At 37.0% G+C, this 21,309-nt stretch overlaps 1 protein-coding gene across 1 annotated transcript in view; it reads right to left on the reverse strand.

Moving 5' to 3' along the window:
- Positions 1-21,166, reverse strand: part of LOC136254741 (uncharacterized) — a 41,413-nt gene extending 20,247 nt beyond the window's left edge. The window contains exons 1-8 of the mRNA XM_066047484.1: positions 21,027-21,166; positions 20,682-20,730; positions 16,324-17,634; positions 14,195-14,503; positions 13,965-14,068; positions 3,312-3,474; positions 3,197-3,255; positions 2,701-3,146 (exon numbers count right to left, since the gene is read on the reverse strand). Of these exons, the coding sequence (XP_065903556.1) occupies positions 2,701-3,146; positions 3,197-3,255; positions 3,312-3,474; positions 13,965-14,068; positions 14,195-14,503; positions 16,324-17,634; positions 20,682-20,730; positions 21,027-21,059 (2,474 nt within the window). The 5' untranslated portion in view covers positions 21,060-21,166. The remainder of the gene's footprint in view (positions 1-2,700; positions 3,147-3,196; positions 3,256-3,311; positions 3,475-13,964; positions 14,069-14,194; positions 14,504-16,323; positions 17,635-20,681; positions 20,731-21,026) is intronic.
- Positions 21,167-21,309: the final 143 nt, after the last annotated feature.

Below are 21,309 nucleotides of genomic sequence, written 5' to 3' on the forward strand. Positions count from 1 at the left end.
CACTTTTTTTACAGCTTAGCTGTTTTGGATTAGATATAACTACCGTCGTAATTTTAGACAGGAATCCCCCACGCCATAGTAGCTTCCTGGAATTATATATCTATGCTTTTGTAGGCCAGATCCTTGCAGCTGGCTTGTTCTAGCAGCTGTGTGGGTCAGACCACAAACACGTTGAGCTGAACCAGTGAGAAAACAGCTAAAAATGAAATATTTTTTCTTAACATTTCAACCAACCAGATGGTTGGTGATGACAACGAAGTTGTCAAGAGCAAACAAATGCTTCCACCAACAGTTCAGGAAAGGCTATAAGGCTATATACTTTTATGGCTTCCTCTAATGTATGGTGAAATCTTTGGCTATAAATAATCTGTCAGGCATTTGAATGATTAGCAAGTAAGTCAATACTACAAAACTAATAAGTTAATATTTTTGAGGGCTCAGCTCAATGCGTACATACAGTATATATCATAATTACTATGCATCAATCGATTGATGTGATGATAATATGTGCAGATCTGAGGCAACCATGGACCCTACTTAACTGGGCAGAAATATAGAGTTATGTATACTCTGATATAATTGTTGAGTGTTGCAGTTTGCCAATGGTCAAAGCTAAATTAACCATTCTAGATAGCTTTTTGTGATGTTGAAGGTGTCAGGAAAACTCCAGTTAGGGGCAGGCAATAAAAGATCATTTTTCAAAACAGGAGAGGAACATGCTTAGGCCTGCAAGGTATAGGCTTAATCTACTTATCCCAGTAGATGCACCATATTATATATAATGCAAATATCAATGTATTGCCCCACTAACCCCCCTCCCCCTTCGGGCATATAGTGGGCACAACCGAATGTTAAATGCCCATGGTAGGACAAACCTACTGTGTCAAATCCCCACCATTTGCTCCAGTTGCAACATGGGGGATTTGACATAGCGTAGAAAAAATACTTGGGTGCTTAATGAATGATTGTCAAATGCCCCATAGTGAAGCAGCAGTTTCATGTCAATTTGCCTTGTAAAGCCCCACTTACATCCAAGGGGAACACATTGGTAGGTGCATAATGAGTTTGCACCATAAACCTTGTGTTGAAATTTAGTCTGTCTTGCCTTTTTCATGCTTATAGCAGCTAATGTGCTTATTCTCCAACAATCAGGACTGGAAAAACTACAAATTGTCTTCTACTTTTATCTATCAACTATCCAATCACTGCTAGTTGATTAAAATTTCCTTTGCTGTTGTAACTTGTTTACCATTATGCTATAACCATTAGTCCCTCCTAGTTTATATGTCTTCTAGCAACACAAATTGTTATGTCAACAATGTAGGTGAGAACCACAAAAGAAGTCAAGTAATATACTCCAAAATTGGTCATCAACTGCTGAATACATCTTGAGAATGATTATGTTGGATGCTCACTTTAACAATAATCATAATAGTGGAAGTAAGTGTTTGTTGACATGTTAGTCTGACTATGATTACGTGTTTTTAGTTAGTTGTGCCTTACCATACTGTATCCCTTTCTGTATATGCAAGGTGGATACTGATGTTGTGACTGTTGGCAGGTGAGTTTATGGTCAATGGACAAATCATGCAAATGGTGAAGAAAAAATAATATGTGATACCAAGATCCCACTACTATATTATGAACTCTTGGTGGTACTTCATAGCCAAACACTAGTGTATCTGGCTTCTTGTGCTATTGTAGTCATTTTTTTTTAATTTTATGGGATCATCATAATGTAAATGTTTACTATTACAATATATCATGCTATCATTAAGAGTTTCTATAATTGTGGGTGGTTGCATGAGGGTCTAGAAGTGCTGTGACTGAAAGGTGATGCGCTGATGCTGAAGTTTCACAGGCACTGAAGGGCTGGGGCGGGATTAGAGACGTGCACGGATAATGTAGCAGTAAATTACTTCAACTGTATCACTACAGCGGGTATGAAACAACTGGTTATAGCTATGTACGGCCCTGCTGGCATGGGCCGGAGTCACACTGATGAGTCAGTGGAGGCATACCGTGGCAAAATTAAAACAAACTGACCAGTGACTGCTCACAATTAAACCAAGAGTCGACAGTACAGTGTCTATCAAATCAGCCAGCTCGCTATGGCTAATGACCTTGCCCACTTCCACACTGTTTGGGTTTGGGGATTGAGGCGGGTGCCTCACACCATGACGTCATGGCAGCAAGTTTGAATCTTCAAAGAGCACAAAAGCGATCTCATAAACTAACAAACAACTTTTAGCAAAATTAAATGTACAGATACATTGTGTAAAAAGCCCCTGATAGCCGCAGCCTTTTTACAATACAACTTCATGGTTGAAAGAAAATCGCTTCAATGGGATGCGATGACGAAGAAAATGAAAAAAAGAACGATACACATTTGAATAAATAATTTAATTAACGCATGGTAAATGGGTGGGCGATTGAACAAACTAATCCAACAAGTCGCCTGACTTTTCGTGTGGCAGTTACTCATTACACAAAGGTTACATGCCCCTGGTTTCGAGGTGGAATCTTTTAGTAAGTGCCTGAGATTTCGCCATGCGGATTTTGAAAGATGGCATAATCGATCCCTCATGTAAATGACTCACAGTAGTGGCCGCGTGTTTATTATATTGTGGGCGCACGCTTTGTGCTTCTTGGCCTCATGACTCACTACCGTGAGTCTTAATATTGTTAATTTATACTTACAACTGCTTATCCTTCTCTTTATAGCATCTCATGATGATTAGCAACACAGCTACTATTACTATAATTCCTATCACTCCTATTGCTGCTCCAACAATTGTTCCAACTGGTAGGTCATCACTACTTGATGACTGGTTGATCACAACACAGTCCCTTGATTCAAATGACTTAAGCATTGATGGACAACTTGGATCAACATGTAGAGTGACTTGATCTACAGTTACTGATGTCTCAGATTTTACCCAGAGGTCTGTCTTATTGATGATATCCTCAGCACTGATATTTGATAGCACTTTAGCTCTATACACAACTGCGTCCTTAAAGTCTCCAACTGATCCTCGACAACTAAATGCTGCATTAACAATGTTGAATTCACAGAAACATTTCTGCTTAATCTTTTCCGTTACAATTAATTTAATATCAATCAGTTTCCTTTTTTGATTATCTCCCTATCAAAAAATGTACAATCATGGCTATTACACCAAGCATGTACGCTTACTGTCCATCCAACACAACTTTCAATAGGGTAGAGTCGTAATTGAAATAAGGCTGCTTGAACTAAACAGGAAAAAGCACATGTAACAATAAAGATGACACCATTAAGCAAATCCTACATGTAGTTGCAGTAGCAGTTTCGCTGGTAATTCTGAGTTCTCTGGTGATAAAAGCTGTGATATAGATTGAGTATTCCACACCAGAGAGAAGGTTAGTCAGATTAGCAGAAGCGCCTGTGCTGTTGATAGATAGGATTTGGTTTTGATTATGGGTATAGTGAACCTGCGGAGATCATGAAACTTAACCACATGATTTGCAGCATACACATACTTTCATTTTCAATATATCTAAACCAAAACAGCCAAGCAAGAGTGTGGCCCCCAAAAAGGCTACGGTGAAAAAAGTTGTGAAATCAAGTGGTGGCCAAGAAATAGCTGTGATGGTAGGATAAGGACAATTTTAATAACGACAATTCAGGTGAATTTGTGCCCTCCTTCGAGGATTCAGCACAAAATTCACCTGAATTGTTGTGATTAAAATGTTTGCCATTAACCTACCATACAGCCATTTCTTGGCCACCACTTTCGATTTTACAACTTTTTTCACCCTGGCCTTTTTGGAAGCTGCACTCTTGTTTTACAGCTTGGCTGTTTTGGTTTAGATATCACTTCTTTTTGTATTGCAAGCCAAAGCCAGCCATAAACTGGCTTTGGTGTTTCCTTTTAACTTGTTTTTTCTCTTTACTACAGGAATTGTTGAACAAGAGATGGAATTATAATGTGTGCATAGGTTTTTGTATGATATATATTTGTATTATAACATATGAATGATATTCACATAGGTAATAAGGTGACTTGTTACATAACTGAACTGTAGCTGAATCTTCATTGTTTGTAGTTGAACTTTTTACAGGGTGACTTGTTTCTAGCTGAATTCTGACTTGAAATGATGTAGTTGAGTTCTCTACTGGGTGATTTGAAATGTAGTTGAACTCTTGTTTCTAATCTCTCCACAGGGTGACTTTGTTGTGACCCATACTCATATTTGTTCTATACGTGTATGGAACACCCATACACTTACAGGGCACCCATACATATGGGTCACTAGCTTAAATCAATCTATTAGCTTAATCCTTCATCAGAGGTGATGATAAAAATACATTTAAAACCTTGTAGTTAACCAATTAGCTAGATAGCTACAGAGCTACTCAAATCCTGACAGTTTTAGTGGTGGATCTAGATGGGTTTCTTTGGTTTCGCCTTTCAAACTTATGAGTAGTTATAGCAATTTGACTAGCATCCATTATAGCTATTAAATCCCCAAAAACATTGATTTACTTTTAATTTTATAGAAAGTGATTGAGATACTCTAATAGAACAGTCAGGCTACAACTTAGTGCAACTCTCACCTTACAATTAGTTTATTTTACAGTCTAAAATATTTATTTATTTATATAACTTTACAGCATAGAAGCTGAAGGTCTACAGGACTCAACGGTCCTGTAGGCTGAAAAACAAATTAAACTACAGATAGTGTGTGCACGAGTGAAGTACAAGTAAACTGTGTTGAAGAGTTAATTGTGGAAATTAGTTGAAACTGGAATGGCTGAACATTGATATAATGGGGACAGACCGTATGAAAGATGCAGGGTAAATCAGGATTAAGAATTCTTCCCGAAGGTAGTTTCTTAAGTTGATGTACTAAAGAGATGTGTTGATTACAGGTAGATGATTCCACAATCTGACAATTTGCTGAAATAGAAGTGTTGATATATGGAAGAAGGTAATTTAACTTGCAAAAGTTTCTGGATCTTGTATAGCTTATAGCTAAATTTATATGCTGATGGATGTTAATGATCAGATGGCTGCTTAAGGCACTTTACTAGAAACATTAGTCATTGAGTTCATAATGCGTACATTAGTAGTATGTGTACATTAGTAATAGCAATTGTAGCTGCTCAAGTCTAGTTTTTAAAGATGATTTGTAGTCATTTAAATGATTTAATATGAATTTTGTTGCCCTACATTGAATGTGTTCCAATGTGAGTGTGTCCTTGTATAATTGCTTTTCACTATAGTGAAAAACAATTATACATTTCCTTAGTCAAATCTCAGTTGCTCTCAGCTATGGAGTCAACAGTTAATCAAGGTCATATGTGACCGAATTTTGGAAAATCACCCATATGGGTGCATTTGACACCTAAAATATTCAATGATCAACCACAAACTTTATAGTGCAAATCTACTTGTTGATGGATTACAGCCATTCTCAATACCTTGAACATATTTTCAAAACTGTTTCCTGCTCTTATTAGCAACCCACTAAACATGAAAATTCTAATTATTTCACGTGCGCCCATATGGGTGATTTTCCAAAATTCAGTCACATATATACTCACATTGGAATGCATACAAGGTCAATGGTAAAGAAATTCTCCAAAAAACATTGCACATATCATTTGTCCTAAAAGCATAATGGAGAAGTCCCAGAGCTTGGTAGGCTTTTGCTGCAATGATCTTATAGTGCTCTGACTATTGAAGGTTATCAGTAAAAGTATGTGCAATGCTTTTTGGAGAATTTCTTTACTATTGACCTTGTATGCATAAGTAGTTGAAGCTCTTGACCAGAATTGTAGATGAATAAATTCAGCTTTGTTGAAAAAAATATTAGTGTTGCAGCTCCAGAGTGAGATGTTGTTAATGTCCTCTTGAAGCTGGTTTATATTATGTCATGGGGATGGCAGCCCATCAATCCCAGGTAAAATAGAGGGGAGAGCTGTCCCATATGCGTATGGAGCGTCCATATGTGCATGGGGCCCCATACGCACATGGGCATATGTGCATGGGGTTCCATACATGTATGGGCGTCCCATATGCATATTATGGGACAAGTGATCTGCCCTATACCCATACATGTATGGGGTACCCCATATGTGTACGAGATGCCCCATATGCATACAGGGTAAAATATACATATGGTTTATGACAACTTGTTTCCTGCTGGTTTCTCTACAGAGTGACTTGTCTCTAGCAGCTACACGGTGACTTGAAATGTAGTTGAACTCTCTACAGGGTGACTTGATCAAGCTGGTTGCTCTACAGTGTGATTTGTTTGTAGTTGATCTCTATATAAGATTACTTGTTTCTAGCTGATCTCTTCAGGGTGACTGCTCTATTAGAGTGACTGCTCTATTAGAGTATCTCGATCTTGCACTTGCTACACCGAGTCGGATTTCATGTTATAATTCTGTGGCTTTAATTCTGATTCCTCTCAAACATTGAAGGATCTTTCTAAGGTGATTAATCCATCTGTACACTGATTTTCAAATCATTCCACGGAGTGGTTAGCTAATCTCGATCACGTAGTGTTACACACTATTGGTTTTTTGGTGGTTGTACCTTCGTGGTTTTTAGCTCAATTTCTATTCAAACCCTAAAAGGTTAGAGGTTCAATAGATAACCTATCCATGTACTGATTTTCAGCTTTTCCCCATAAGTGGTTTACTCTGTATGTGTGAAAATATATTGGTGTTATTATTTGTGAGTAAGGTAAGTGTTCCTATTATGGGACACTTAAGGATGATTGAATATTACTGCACACAGATAACTCATAGGGACTTAAACTTTGGACCAAAGACTCATCAATTAGTATTATTAACTTCACTCAAAAAATTAGCCATATGGCACAATCCAATGATGAGAACATGTAAGATGTCTCAATGTTGTTGGTGTACATCATTATGAGACAGATATCCTCTAACTTGGAGTAGAAGGCATGTAAAGCAATAAAATTTTGACCAGGTACGCACCAATATGTTCCATATAGAATATTAAAATTTTATGGATATTTTTTACAAGATAGCAGATTTCTTTGTATGGCTTCCTGGCATGTAAATGTCCATAGTTATGAGACAGCCGATCATATTATGAGACAGTTAATATAGTTATACTTTCAGATACTGACAGTTGCAAATAGCTTCTAATTTATGTGAAGGTACACTAAAACATTTACTGATACATCTTTTAATAATAAAAAAAGTATATCGACAGTCAGTGCAGTACAACTCCAATGTAGAGGTACATATATCCACTGTATGTGTTTCTTTCACTTCAGATGTTACTGAAACATTCCGAAAGTGATTACTTTTTTTACCTTTTGGATAATAGATAATGTTTCAAACAACATGTTATGAAGATGAAATGCTACACATGATTGTATTTCATCATATTTACCAGCTTTTTACAGGGTCATCTTTACACAGCAAAATTAAGCTTGATTTTCATGGTTTTAAGCTATATTGACATCTTCCACAACTCTCATGATTTATGCACTATTTAGCTAAAATTTTGATACACGTGTGAAAACTGATATGTCAAAAAACCTTTATAGCATGCTACGCACACTAAAGTGAGTGCATAATAGTAATTATAGCTCAAATTATCAAAGTGTCCCATAATATGTACTGTCTCATATTAGGGACACTTACCTTAATCGCTAATACTGCTTATCGTACATATTCCATCCAAACTTGATACCGAGATGCACCTTTATACCCCTCTGTGTGCCAAATTTCAAGGTAATCGGATATTGCATTCGCATTTATGGCAGTTTTTTGTAAGTGTGCGGAAAAAAAGATGAAGAAAAAAAAGAAACTAAGCCAATTTTTGAAGTCTCATATCTCAAGAATGCTTGAAGTGATTTTGCTGAAATTTGGTGCATGCTGACGCTGGAGGGTGCATCCACAGTGAAATTGTAGTGCTTTGTAAAGGCAGCACAGAGTTACGAATGTGTGAAAATTGCATTTTCTTTCTTCCTGTTAATATACTCACGGCGTTGCGTGCTGGTTTTTTGGGCCGCACGACACACTACCGTGTGTAGGGTTGGCAATGAAAAAATCAACCTCTATAGTTTCTCCTCCAACTCTGAGTGATCAATCCTACCCAAGGCTACATCAAAACCATGGGGTAATAATACAGTGATTCCCCTTGCTATTTCTGTAGTGCATATTTAAAATTTTCACGATTTTTCAGGTTTTAAATAAAAATGGACAAAAGCATCAACTATGCTGTTTAGCATGCTTCAATGTTTCCATGAATGGTACATTACGTGGTGGTCATTATACTGTCGACAATGGATGCGTAGTCTTGGGGATACGGATGCTGTGAGTTTCTAAATTATAGTGTGAGTGAGAGCATCGGCTTGTGCTGGCACGTAAACACTGTAAAATTCCACTTAATAAGGCCCAAAAAGGTGTCTGGGAGTTAGTAAAACAACTTTGGACTTCGTTACATGAGTTTCAGTGGGTTGATTTTTCATTGCAGACCCATCAAGTGCTGTTTTAGCAAAGATTAAAGTATAGTGAATCACCTTTTAAGTTGTAGAGCATATCACCTAATAACCCAAAAAAGCACTGGACAACATTCCAGATGTTCCTGCCCATTTTTATGAATAGGAGCCGAACTCCATCAAAATTTATGACACGGCTATATCCCATACAAAAGGCATTTGGTCTCTACCATGCCCACCATTTAAAACTAGACCATTGGTAGGCTCCATCCCCTAAGTAACAAGTTAATCCAAAGGGGGTCGATTTTTCATTGCCAACCCTATCATGTGTCTTGATATTCAGTTATCCTGACACTTAAGTGTTACAAGATCCTTGTGATGTAATATCAATTGGTTAAATTATAAAAATGGCACTGCATATTATGGTTTGACTGAAGCCGGCACTAAGTACCTGCACCTCATGTGCTGGGACGAAAAGGAAGTGAAATAAGAGCAATTATGCTATGTCTTGCATTGTTTAACTTAGTACCCAGTTATATTCTTAACAGTTTACTTAATTTATATATTAAAAGTACAAAATAAATTGGAATTTTCAACTGAGTAGAGACCATAGCACATCAGTTGAAACAAGCTGGAGTAGTGCACGATATTAAATCACAATAAAACAATAAGAAGTGTTATATCCCTACTGTGCTCAAGATACCATAACGGAAATGCACAGTAGGGATATAACACTTCTTATTGCTTTACTGTGATTTAATATCATACACTATATACTCCAGCTTGTTTAGTACTTTTTATTGATGTACTATGGTCCCTACTCTAGATTTTTTTGTGTACTTGTTTGTTAACTTCTTATATGAATAACAATTATTATGACTGGTGAACCCACACATACCACATCAAAAGAAAGAAATGGCAGCGCGTTAGTTATATCAATTATTGTCTGAAAATATCCATTATGCTTTGTTAATCAATTGTCAGCTATGTTCAACTCGTTACACAGCAGAAAAAATCAGGAACTGTTCTAAAAGCACCTCTGCAATCAGCCACTATGAAAAATACGGACAATTTTCATTACAAATTAAGGGAAGCCACCATGTACGTGCTACTGCCAAATCGACACTTTTTGTTGTCAGCAAAGATGAATGGGACACAAAGGAGGACACTGGTAAGTCCGTGAAGAATGCATTGTATGTACTGTGGTATGCCAAAAGGCACCTCTCGAGCTGAAGTGACGTCGAACAGTTAAAAAATCAAGTCCGTAGCCTTAGCCATTATCAAGTTGTGCTTGTCTGAAGGCATAAGTCAGTCAGTCAGTCACTAGAAAATTCTGTTAAATAATTTTGAAAAGTCCATCGCAACTTGTTAAAAGTGTTTTGAGTTGATCTAACTGAAAGCTTGTTTGGGCTTAGTTTTACCTAACCAATACTGCTTCATTGTCGTCAGGGAAAGCTGAGGCTGGCTTTTTGGGTGATGTTTTTTGTGGGCCATGCCTACACCTTTGTGGTCCCTACTATACAGTACAATGATACCAACACTGGTACCTGCCCTATGTACAGATTTTACCCTATTGTCTGGTACAGATTCATTAAGAAAGGTTGAGTTGAGCAAAAAACATAGGTACATAACAAGTGGAAATACTGCATTAAAAACGTATAGTGAGAAAAAATTGCTGTGCATTAAGAGTACATAACAATAGAAGAAACTGTTATATTAAAAATATATAGAAAAAAAACTTTATCGTTATCAGGAATCAAATTTAATGTTTGCATCTATCACTAAGCCACATTAACTACTATACACTTGGGCTGGTTGTATTAGAGTGGCTAGTCTAACAGAAGCAGACCTGACAAGTTCAAGTGCAGCAACGTTATGCTGATGTTATCTCAACTTTGGCTCTTGCTCCCATATGGTTGATTCAGTCACATTTGCTTTAAACATGCCATTAAAAGCTTAATATCTGTCACAAGTACTATTGATAAGTTTTTAATTCTTCACAGGTAGAGGTAAAATCCTGTGTACTTTTTTCTTTAGCAACTGCTACCACATTCATATGAATCTTCTTGGTTCACACCTTAACCCTTTATTATCGAATGGCTAATATATTGCCATAACGAGTGCCCTTTATAAACGGAGCCATAACTCCTTTTTCCTAGGGGCTACGAAGCTGAAATTGCTACCAAACTGCTCAGAAGGACCGGGCGTTTTTAATGAAGTTTACCGTTCGGCGATAGGAAGAAGCATGGGCAAGTTATGGCACTTGGCAATATAAAATAGCGTATACAAAACAATAATACCTGTTTAAAACTCCATGTTCGCCTTCTCCCTGCTACTAGGAGGCTTTAGTTGGAGTTACTCCATTCCCCACGTGATAAGGATTCTAAAAATAAATAGTGTGATGTCATCGCGTTGATTAGTAAGATGGCGGCGCCCATCTTTCAATGCCATGGCGATACGGAGAAGATACGCTTTCTTCGCTTCATAGCGCGTGAGTTGTGTGTGTGATCTGTAAGTATTCTAGCTGTGTTGGTAGAAGAGAGAGTTGGCTATCAAACGGTATATAGCTTGATGGGTTAATTAATGGGTGGGGTCCACTCGTATCGCCCACATTTCACACAAGCCATAAAAGTTTTCACACTTGCGGTTTTGTAAAAAAAACTTCGGTAATAAAGGGTTAACCATAATTTTATGTTCTTGAAGTATGTATTAGTTGTCATATTCATCCAATCTTGTGAAAGAACTCAAAAAAGAAAAAAAGAACAATGCACACATTTGATGTTATTAGACCATCAAATAATGCTAGCATAATAAGAAGCGAATAATCTGTAGTACTATGCTAGCGTAATGCTAGCATATTAGGTGGATATTTCAAACTATAGAGATTAATTCCTTGAAAATAGAGTGATACTCCCTAATAGAGCAGTCAGTGGAAAATGCAAACTGCAATAGAGCACTTAAACTGCATTGAACATAGCTCCTTAGATTGATACCCTCTAATAGAACAGACACTTTGTAGTGAAATGCTATAATAGAGTATTCACTGATTAGGCCTGTGCCAATTATGCCAGGGACATAATAGGTAGGCAAAAGCATTGAGCATAATGTCAACATATTAGGCACAATTTTGATATATTCTAATAGAACAGTCACAGCATGTTGAAATATCCTTATAGAACTTTGCGTGGGTGAGATCAAAGGAAAATGTGTACTTTAAATTTCATAAAGTACACTCTCAGCCGGCCAACTGCTTCATCGACCACAAACAGTGCTTTATTGCACCGCAAAGAGTGCTTTATTCGTTCAATAAAGCACTCTTTGTGGTGCAATAAAGCACTCTTTGTGGGCAATAAAGCACAGTTGCCCACGTGCCTTAGTGTAGGCTAATAGCCTACGGGGCTCGCGCCAGTACAACTAATTACCCAAGCCGGTGAAGGCTGATAGCCTCGCCGCGCTGAGTAATCAATCACCCCAGCCAATACGAGTTCCACCACTGGATTGGTTTTATAGACATACCTAAATGCTTCAATGATGGGTGGGAGAAGGTAACGTTGCTGTTACGTTTGTTAATGTAAACGGACAAGTCCTGGAGATATTACGGAAATACTTCACCATGTGACTCACAATAGAATCGATTGTGGGTTGCAAGCAAAACCTGCCAAAAGACGCGATGAACGTCTACTATGCCAAACTATGGTGAAATACGCGTGAGTTACTTTGTTAAACTAGTTTGTGTGCGTTCAGGCTGCTAATAGTTCGTGCAACGCTTGTTAATTACGAGTCCTAGTGTATGGTGAAGCTACACGACTAGAAAGTTCCATAAATCATTTAAAGCATAGCCTTGCTCGTGCTATATGAAAAATAAAGTACGAGGCGCGCAGCTGAGATACTAATAAAGCACTCGGCGAAACATATACTAATAGAACGTTTAGATACTCTAATAGAACAGTCAAGACACAATTTCCTAGGAGCATATTTGGAGCATAACAGAGGACAATGGGAATAGTTGGAGAATGATAGGGAAAATTTGGAGCATTGCTCAAAAGCATAATAGACAATTTCAAAAGCACAATATAAAATGTTTCCAAGATTATTGTAAGAAATGTTGCTACCCTAGGGGTATGAGGGAGTGCCGAACAGCATAATAGGTGAAATATTGGAAAATTCCTGAAAGTGTTTGGGCAAAATTTTGACTTAGGTCTAGATGTTATCTCATGTGGGATAGACCATGCATGAGGTATTGGCAACTACCAACCTTTTAATTAAGGGAAATAAATTATAAATTAAATTTTGCAGGCATAGTTTATGCCTTGTGCACCTGTTTATAGGCACAACAAAACCACTACCCAAAACAGTAGAAATTGCCATTCACTTTAAGTAAGTAATTGAGTCACTTTGTGTACAATGACCTACCTTGGATAGCAAGTGCATATATGATACAAAACCAAACCTTAAAAATACAGTAATTCAGCCATAAAGATCATATCATACCATATAATAATTATGGAGGTTTGCACTTTGCCACTTTCTAACAAAAAAAAACAAAAACAACAGTGATCAGAAACCAGCCTCACAATACCTTCATGGTGCCTTAGCCGGTTTAATTAAAACTTAAAATTCATAATGTTTCCTTGTACCTGTACTCATGTGTTTGTTCATAATCATTGTGAATGGGTGAATAAGAACAATATACTCTAATAGAACAACCAACAGAGTAATCCAAGTAGTATACACAGAAGCTTAAACCAGTTTATTTTGAACAACATAGGTAGCTTTCAGTGGCCAAATTATGTAAAATTACTTCCTTTTGTCAGGAGAAATTGCTTCTACAGCACCTATGGATGGGTTAAGTGCCTCTAAAATAATTATTATAGTTACAATGGAAGTTGGTGTTTTGCTAATGCTTCAAATCTTTCTGTAATAGTCTGGGACAATAAGATTCAACAGTGAAATGATATTGTACCAGAGGTGATGGAGCAGGCCAAAGAGTTAGGGGGCCAGGATAGCTGTAAGTTGAAGTCCAAAAAAAACAAAAAAAACAACAACAACAACAACAACAACAACAAGGTCACTACCTGCTGACAATAGCTGCTCTCCACCAATTATTTAGTTAAGTAGCTTGCTACACTGCTTCTCTGAATACTGTGACTGTTCTATTAGAGTATCTCGATCTTTTCTTGCAAACAGAAAAGTGTGTGTGTGTGTGGGGAGGGGAAGGCATGGCCCCCCTGTCTCCACCGCCTATGTGTTGTACAATGATTGTCACTCATTAAAGGCTAGCTGGACTATAGTTACTGTACCACACCTTAGCGTGGAACCCTGCCTGAAAGTGTTGACTATGCATATGACTATGGCCTTGCATGATGGTGCTTTTCTACTTTGAAGTAGTCAATGTTTCTTCTAGAACCACCCCTGTAGTGCAATATTTTTGTAATCATACACAAACCATTAAAACCATTATATTTGATTATTAACGGATCAGTTACCTGATAATGGAGTACTGATAGGTTTAGTTGAGGATGACTCCAGCTCAGTGTAATCATAGTATCATAAACTGATAAAACTGTTAAATGTATTGGAATTTCAACACCTAATGGACACACGCTGTTGGTTACACACTGTTAATTCTGTGGGTTACGTTTGGTTGTAATATAAGTATTATAGAAAATGTTCCTCACTGTAAACAGTATAATTTACTAGCATAATATGTACTTACTGTATGGATCATGATCAGTTAGAATACTGAAGGTATCTGTCAATTCTCCAGCTCCAGTGCTAGTATATGCCCTTACAGCCACACTATACATTGTGAAGGGATCTAGTCCACCAATAATAACTTGATAAGAAGTGTTTGTGGTCACAACAACTGGTATACTAATAACATTTGTATCAAGTATGTTACCAACAGAGTAGAGGATTTCATATGATTTGATAATTCCATTGGTTACATCTGGTTCAGACCAGGTGACATTTATTGCTGTGGAATTGATCTCATTGACAAATAAATGATCAGGAGCACCAGGTACTGTATATATAGGAAGATAATATATTATATAACTGCACACACACATGCGTGAGCATGCATGCACGCACACACACACACACACATATGTATATAATTATAAGTATGGTGCTTATCCTTGCACCCATATATACAATGATCTGTACTACTCTCCAGTGAGAAAGATCCATCTAGCTGGCTTACTACCCTTTCTCTTTTAGATCATGGCTACACCTTACATAAAGGAGCCTTTTGTGATGCCGTTTGTCTTCAATATGGTTGGCAACCCTCAAAGCAGTGTCTGTCTATAAGGATGACCACGTTTCTCAGATATCAGTGTTGTTAGCCTTTTGTAGATAACAGTTGCAGCTTGACCAATCCCACCAGGGTAGGAAACACTAAAGGTGCCCCAGTGCCCCTCTCTTCTTCACGCAATTATTTTCCTATCCAGCTCAGCTCGACAATACCATTGGCCAAAGGGGAGGAGGCATAAGAGATGGATGATTCTTGGCTTGATGTGAGTGCTGAGTGTTTGAGGATGAGATAAGGAGATGGCCTTTTTTGATGTAAAGGTATTTAATCATTTGGCCACCTCTACATTAGTAGGTCTGTAGTGGAATAATTCTCCTAACAAATGCTGTAATGGTGGTTCAGTGTGAACATTGCGGCAGACTTCTGACAGCAAAGCAGCAGTGATATCCCACAATTCATTATGCCTTATTGAAGGAAAGCCACCAAAAGAACAGCTAAAAGCATGCTCAACAGTCGTTGGCTTCCCACGAACAAAACTAGAAGGCAAGGAGGAATCGGATGTAAACTTTCTTTTTCATTACTTCGTCTTACAGGGATGTGTATAAGAGGATCCAGATCAAACCATCACAGGTGTAATTTACAAGATCCAGCTATTGACTTGGCCTGCTCCAACAGTTTGGAATTGGAGTAATTTTATGATGTTTTTTTTTTATGTGTATAATACGTAGTTAATAATAATGTGCTTTCATCATGGTGTTTAGTTAATTATTCAATGCAATTCTTTCAGTACATTAAATATTACTGATGTGTTCAGGTTCTAAAACAAACTTCAATAGTAGCAACATTATAATTAACTATTTCACTACCATCACCCTAAGTGATATTAGTGGCAAACACCTAAATCTGGTCAGTTCAGCAATATGAAACTTGTTAGGGTAGCAGCATTATCTGTAACTGGTTTTATGGTTACTATTATAGTACATGACTCACAGTTGCACTTCTCTAACATGAATACTATTGCTTTTGTCCTTTGTGAAGTAGTGTGCTTAGTTGAGATGTAAGTGCAATTTCTGCGATATTGTCCAAACTGATGTATTCTCACTGTCTATCTTGGAGAAATAACCATGGAGATGGGTACATCTATGTCCTCGAACTTGCTACTTGTGGGTAATGTTAATCATACCACAATAGTGGGTACAATAGTGATTTGCTACAAAAGGCCGTACAAATATATTTTCAGAGTTCGGGTTTATTCATTGCTATGAATTTAATTTATACAAACCATTTCGTTTCACACAAAGTCTAAAGTGAATTGCTTTTATATTAAACTGAGTGATAAATTTAAAATTGTTGGTGCCACATTGTCTAGCGTAAACAACATGGCCTCATGCTATAAAACCATGAAGGATGTGAGTACAGCAAGTAATTAGCTGTTCCCAATGAATATTGTGGCGTGAGATTGTGCTGATTGAATCACTTACTAGTGATATCTTGCTCTTGTTTGTGTACATGAGCATTACTGTAAATATATATCATGCATTTTACACATCTGTCGTCATGCGATACATTCATATTTGTAATGTATTAGTTACCTGCAAGATTCAAATACATTCCTCCAGGATGACCATAGGCATGGTATTCATCAAAACCATAAAGTATTGCTGCTAAACAAGGACTTGGATTGCTATGGAACACTTCAATCACACCTTCTGGAATATTTAAATGGACACCATAAGCTTCAATAACATCATTGACCATAATTGGTACCCATTGGTCTGTGTCTAGTGACCTGTTCACTCCTCCTGATATCATGTAGATCATGTCAGGTTGATAACACTGTGCTAACACTATGATGCTAATATAGTGTGTGAAGTCTGCAGCTGATCGACCTTGAAGCGTAGATGACTTAAATCTGTTATTATACTGATTTGTAGCTGGTACTAGTGTCATCATTGGATCACCATTAATGTTATCATCATCTTGTCCATGACTGAACTGAACAACTAGTAGCCTTTTGTCTGAATGCACAGAACAGTATTCTCTGTTTAATACAGTATAGGTAACAGAATCTCCTTCATTTACATTATAAGACACTCTTGTATTGCTACAGTAAATATTAACAACAGTGGAGTTATATGCTGCCAGTACTTTAATAGTATATGACCTTCTGGTGGCTAATGGTGCAGTATAATATACTCTACCCCATAATGTGGTGGGTGGAACTTGTTCTATTAGGTGATCACAATAATCAACATTTACTGGTACATTACCACACTGATGACCACTCAACACAGATACTGGTTTGTCAGTAACAATTTTAGTTCCGGTCAAATCATCAACTGATCCAATCAACACAGTTTGAAGCCTGTTGATCACAAAAGAGTACTGCATACCAGTAGCGAGATCAACTGTAGAGTCACTAACACTAATGGTGACTGGTTGTGTGACTGTCAACTTCATCATTGTGTTATCCTCTGTACCAACTACTAAAATAGAGCTATTATGTGTTTTATTAAAAAGTGTGTTTCTTGGTACAGATATCCCATAATACACACATTCACCACCACATACATTTGTAGCAGCTAGACCAAGAAATGTGTCACCACTTTTAGAAAAGAAGCTTTGGCCAATGACAGTTACTTTATCACTACTGGTCATCAGATGAATTCCCTTATCTCGATCATCATGTGATGATGTTGTCAAAGCAGTAGGAAGATTAATACTTATCTGCTCGCTACTAGTGATGGTACCATTAGTATAGTATTCCTCCCCTGGAGCTTCAATTGAATAGTACACTGATTGTGATTCAGGTGTAATTACTAGGATGGATATTTCTTCTGGTGATGTCTGTGATGTAGTGTTGAAAAACCCAAAGTAGTAATTATGATGCAGAGTACCAGAACCTACAGTATGCATAATGTAACCACAATGAGACATTCAGTATTGGGCAAGTTACTTTGTAAAAGTAACTAGTTACATATTACATATTACTTGCAACTGAACTATTTAGTTACAGTTACATATTACCCATAAAATAAAGTAACTATAATAATATTACATATTATATTACTTTGTGTTCACAGCCTTAAACTATCACGTGTGAAACTACCACTGTATCACATAACATGATTGTGTTGTTGGACAATGTGCAAATCTTGGTTATAAGTAAGAAGCTGGTGAATAAGCTTCATTCAGTAAGCTTCGTTACTTCGTTTTGGCTAGGCGTTACTCTGAAGTTAACTAATGAGATTAGTAACTTCGTTACTTGTAGTAATAATATTACGTAATATTAGACTCATTACAGTAACTATATTACTTAGGTAATGCGTTACATTTGTGAGTAAAGTAAATCGAGTTATATTACCCGTTTTCTAGCGTATTTCGTTATATTACTTAGTTACCACAAAAGTAATAATATTACGTAACGCGTTACTTATGTAGCGCGTTACTCCCAACACCGGAGACATTGTATGTACTGCAGCTTTGAAAATTTATCTACATTTTGTACACAAACAAGCAATTATATGGCTACTGTGGCAGTGATTCCCCTGCATGGGTCAAAATGTAGGGAACCTGCCAAAATGTTACCATTTTAAAAAGCAAGAACATCATTACAGAAGCTCCAATATTGAATTGCCAAAACTCTATTATTATATTGGTCTGTCTTCCTAACCATAGCCACAAGACTAGGCAAACAGTGAAGAAATCAGGCCTGTAACATTAAGTATAGCCAAGTTGTGCTTGACTGAACACATCAGTTAGTCAGTAGCTAAATAAGATTTTCATGATTTTATATATGGGAATTCTCCTAGGTTACTAAGTATAGGCATTGAGCATGTTATGGCTTACCACAAACTGCCACTTCATGAATAATTGATTCAAACCATACTGTACTATCGTGCTGTATTATCCCATCTATAATTTTATGTCAACACCACAGAAATGTAATTATAAGTTGAATTTATTACCCTTCTTTAACCTAGCTCTCCACTGAACTTCCTAACTGGTTCTTACACCAGCTAATTTCCTAAAAGTGACTTAACTAGCTAATTCCTTATACATACTTGCTAATTTCCTATGCAAACTTGCATAGTGAATCAGTCATCTTGATCAGTCACCAGTGAACTTGACCTAGTTGTATACATACTTCTGCAGACTCCCTTACCCACAACAATGAATCCCTTAACCTAGTAAATCTCCTGAAGTGATACTTTAACAATTCTGAAATCTGGTGACAAGCCAGCAATTCACTGCATATACTCATCTAACTTATGTTACAGTACTAGAGAAATGCATTTAGTATGTACTTCATTATTAGAATTGAAATTAAAAATCATACACAACTTTTAATAAAGTAAAAGGATTTTAATAAGTTTTTTGACATGGCTTCAATTAAGTGCATAGACAATTTGCTTTCTGCTTTACCAGTTAGGCACTGGAGGTGAATGCTGGAGGCAAAGCCTGTACAAGGTGCTTTGCTGTAAATAATATTATATTAAGAAAATTATAGTTAGCTATAGGTCTATTAATTATATGATATGAGCATTAAATTATTATTTTTATTACAAGGACCAGGTCACATACAACCAAGTACATATACCAACATGACAGGCTATGCATGACTAGGTGGTGAAGGCACGATCAAAACAATTATGATTTCAAATCAACTCAATATGACACAATAGTTATTTGATAAATATAGGTATGCATCAACATCCTCTGTGTACTATACACCAATAATATTGTGGCTGTGTATGGTTAGCTAGATGTCTGCTAGCACACCATATTATTGTTATGTCCTAATATATGTGAATCATTTTAGACTTTGTGCCTACACTCTATTGAATAACAGGAATATGTTCTCTTTACACTGAAACCAATGTATGTCAATAAACTTATAATCACTAAAGTGTACATTGTATGTAGGGATATTACCTATTTTAAAAGTGTCTGTAATAGCTAATAAACATCTATATATTTAAGTATTTGGTTATAAAGTAGCGATACCTATCAGTGATAGCTAGGATATCCTCAAATATCATAATTTTTCTCTTGCCTTTAAACACATTTTCTTACGTCACAATGTTTTGTGGGTATATGCATGAAATGTGCAAATTACAAAAGGTAGAGAGTTTCTCCAGAGATATACGTGGCTCCTTTACGAGTGTAACAGCGTACCTGAAAGGAGGAGCCCATCCGTAGTGCATGTGGAGAGTTATAGTTCAAGCCGCATTTGTTATCCGTAGGATTCACAACAGTCATTCACCGTCAAAAATTCTTGAGCATGCCACTAATCTTATTAAATTGATCATTTTTCATTCAAATAATAATACGCACATATCCTCCATTGACTTAGCTGCATAATAGCTTTGGTCTCATGTCAAATGAAATGATAACTTGTGGGCAATTGACATCAAAATTACAGGAGAATTAAGAAACCTTTTACCCTCAACATGCTAGTTACTACAGCTACCACTTCTCTCCAGATAGAGACTGATTTCATATTTATTTGGGCTGAGAAATGAAGTTATCTTATCTATTCCACCATGTAGGAACAATATCATGTTTGCTGTTACGTCATTTAGCAAACTTGAAGATGTAGAACCGATAGATGAGAAGCTGAAGAAGGAACAGTCCCATTATACCAGAACGCTGATATATTACAAGACAAATGACCACTGTGCAAATTAACAGACCACACGTTTAAACTGAGAATTGTCAAGCCAAGAATATGCACCCCATAATATTATAGTTTGACAATATTTTTGCTGTTTAGCTGTAGCTAGCTATCTACATCTTGTACACATGCACACACATTGGATTCATTAGCTACACAGATGTGTTACCCTCATTAATTTTGTTGGTGAAAGCAAATGTTGCTTGAGATTGAAGGAAGTAACACCAGTTTAACAGTACAATGCATGGCTGTATAATATGCATAGTTACTCACTGTACTGCAGCTGTAACGAACATAGCACTATCAAGCTCACGATGATCACCTGTGTAAGTAAGAATAAGAGATAGTCATAATTAGCAGCTAGCTACGTGCGTATGTAACTACTATATACTAGTTATCTTACGGGACAAGCCACTAGACCCGCGGCTATATATCTAGTGTTTATTGTATAACTACAGAATGTATAGCTAGCTATTGCATGCATGTGTGCAGGAATCGTCAGTCGCAAGATGATTCATCATAACCGGTAGCTATACGATAAAAATAATAGACCTGCATGGCTAAAGCTTTTGAATGTTAGCTACGTACAGGGGGTGTAGCTACGTATATAGCACTAACCGAGGAAATGCTCGATCCTGCAATAGAAGCCATCACCAGCGTAACCCCAGACAAAATAATCACGACACTCCAACGGCAGCGGGTAATCTTGAATAAAGTATTTTATATTCCTTGTTTCCTGTCACCGCCCGCATCAATTGTTAGGTAGCCGCACCAAATTTTAATCATTTGATTATACATCACGTGAATGCACATAGAAAGAGGCACAGTCGAGTGACTAAGGTTTACGGTAAATCTCGTGGTAAATGCATTAGCTGTGCTGCCTGTGCTATGCATATAAACA

Source organism: Dysidea avara, chromosome 4, assembly GCF_963678975.1.
Source record: "Dysidea avara chromosome 4, odDysAvar1.4, whole genome shotgun sequence".
NCBI lineage: Eukaryota > Metazoa > Porifera > Demospongiae > Dictyoceratida > Dysideidae > Dysidea > Dysidea avara.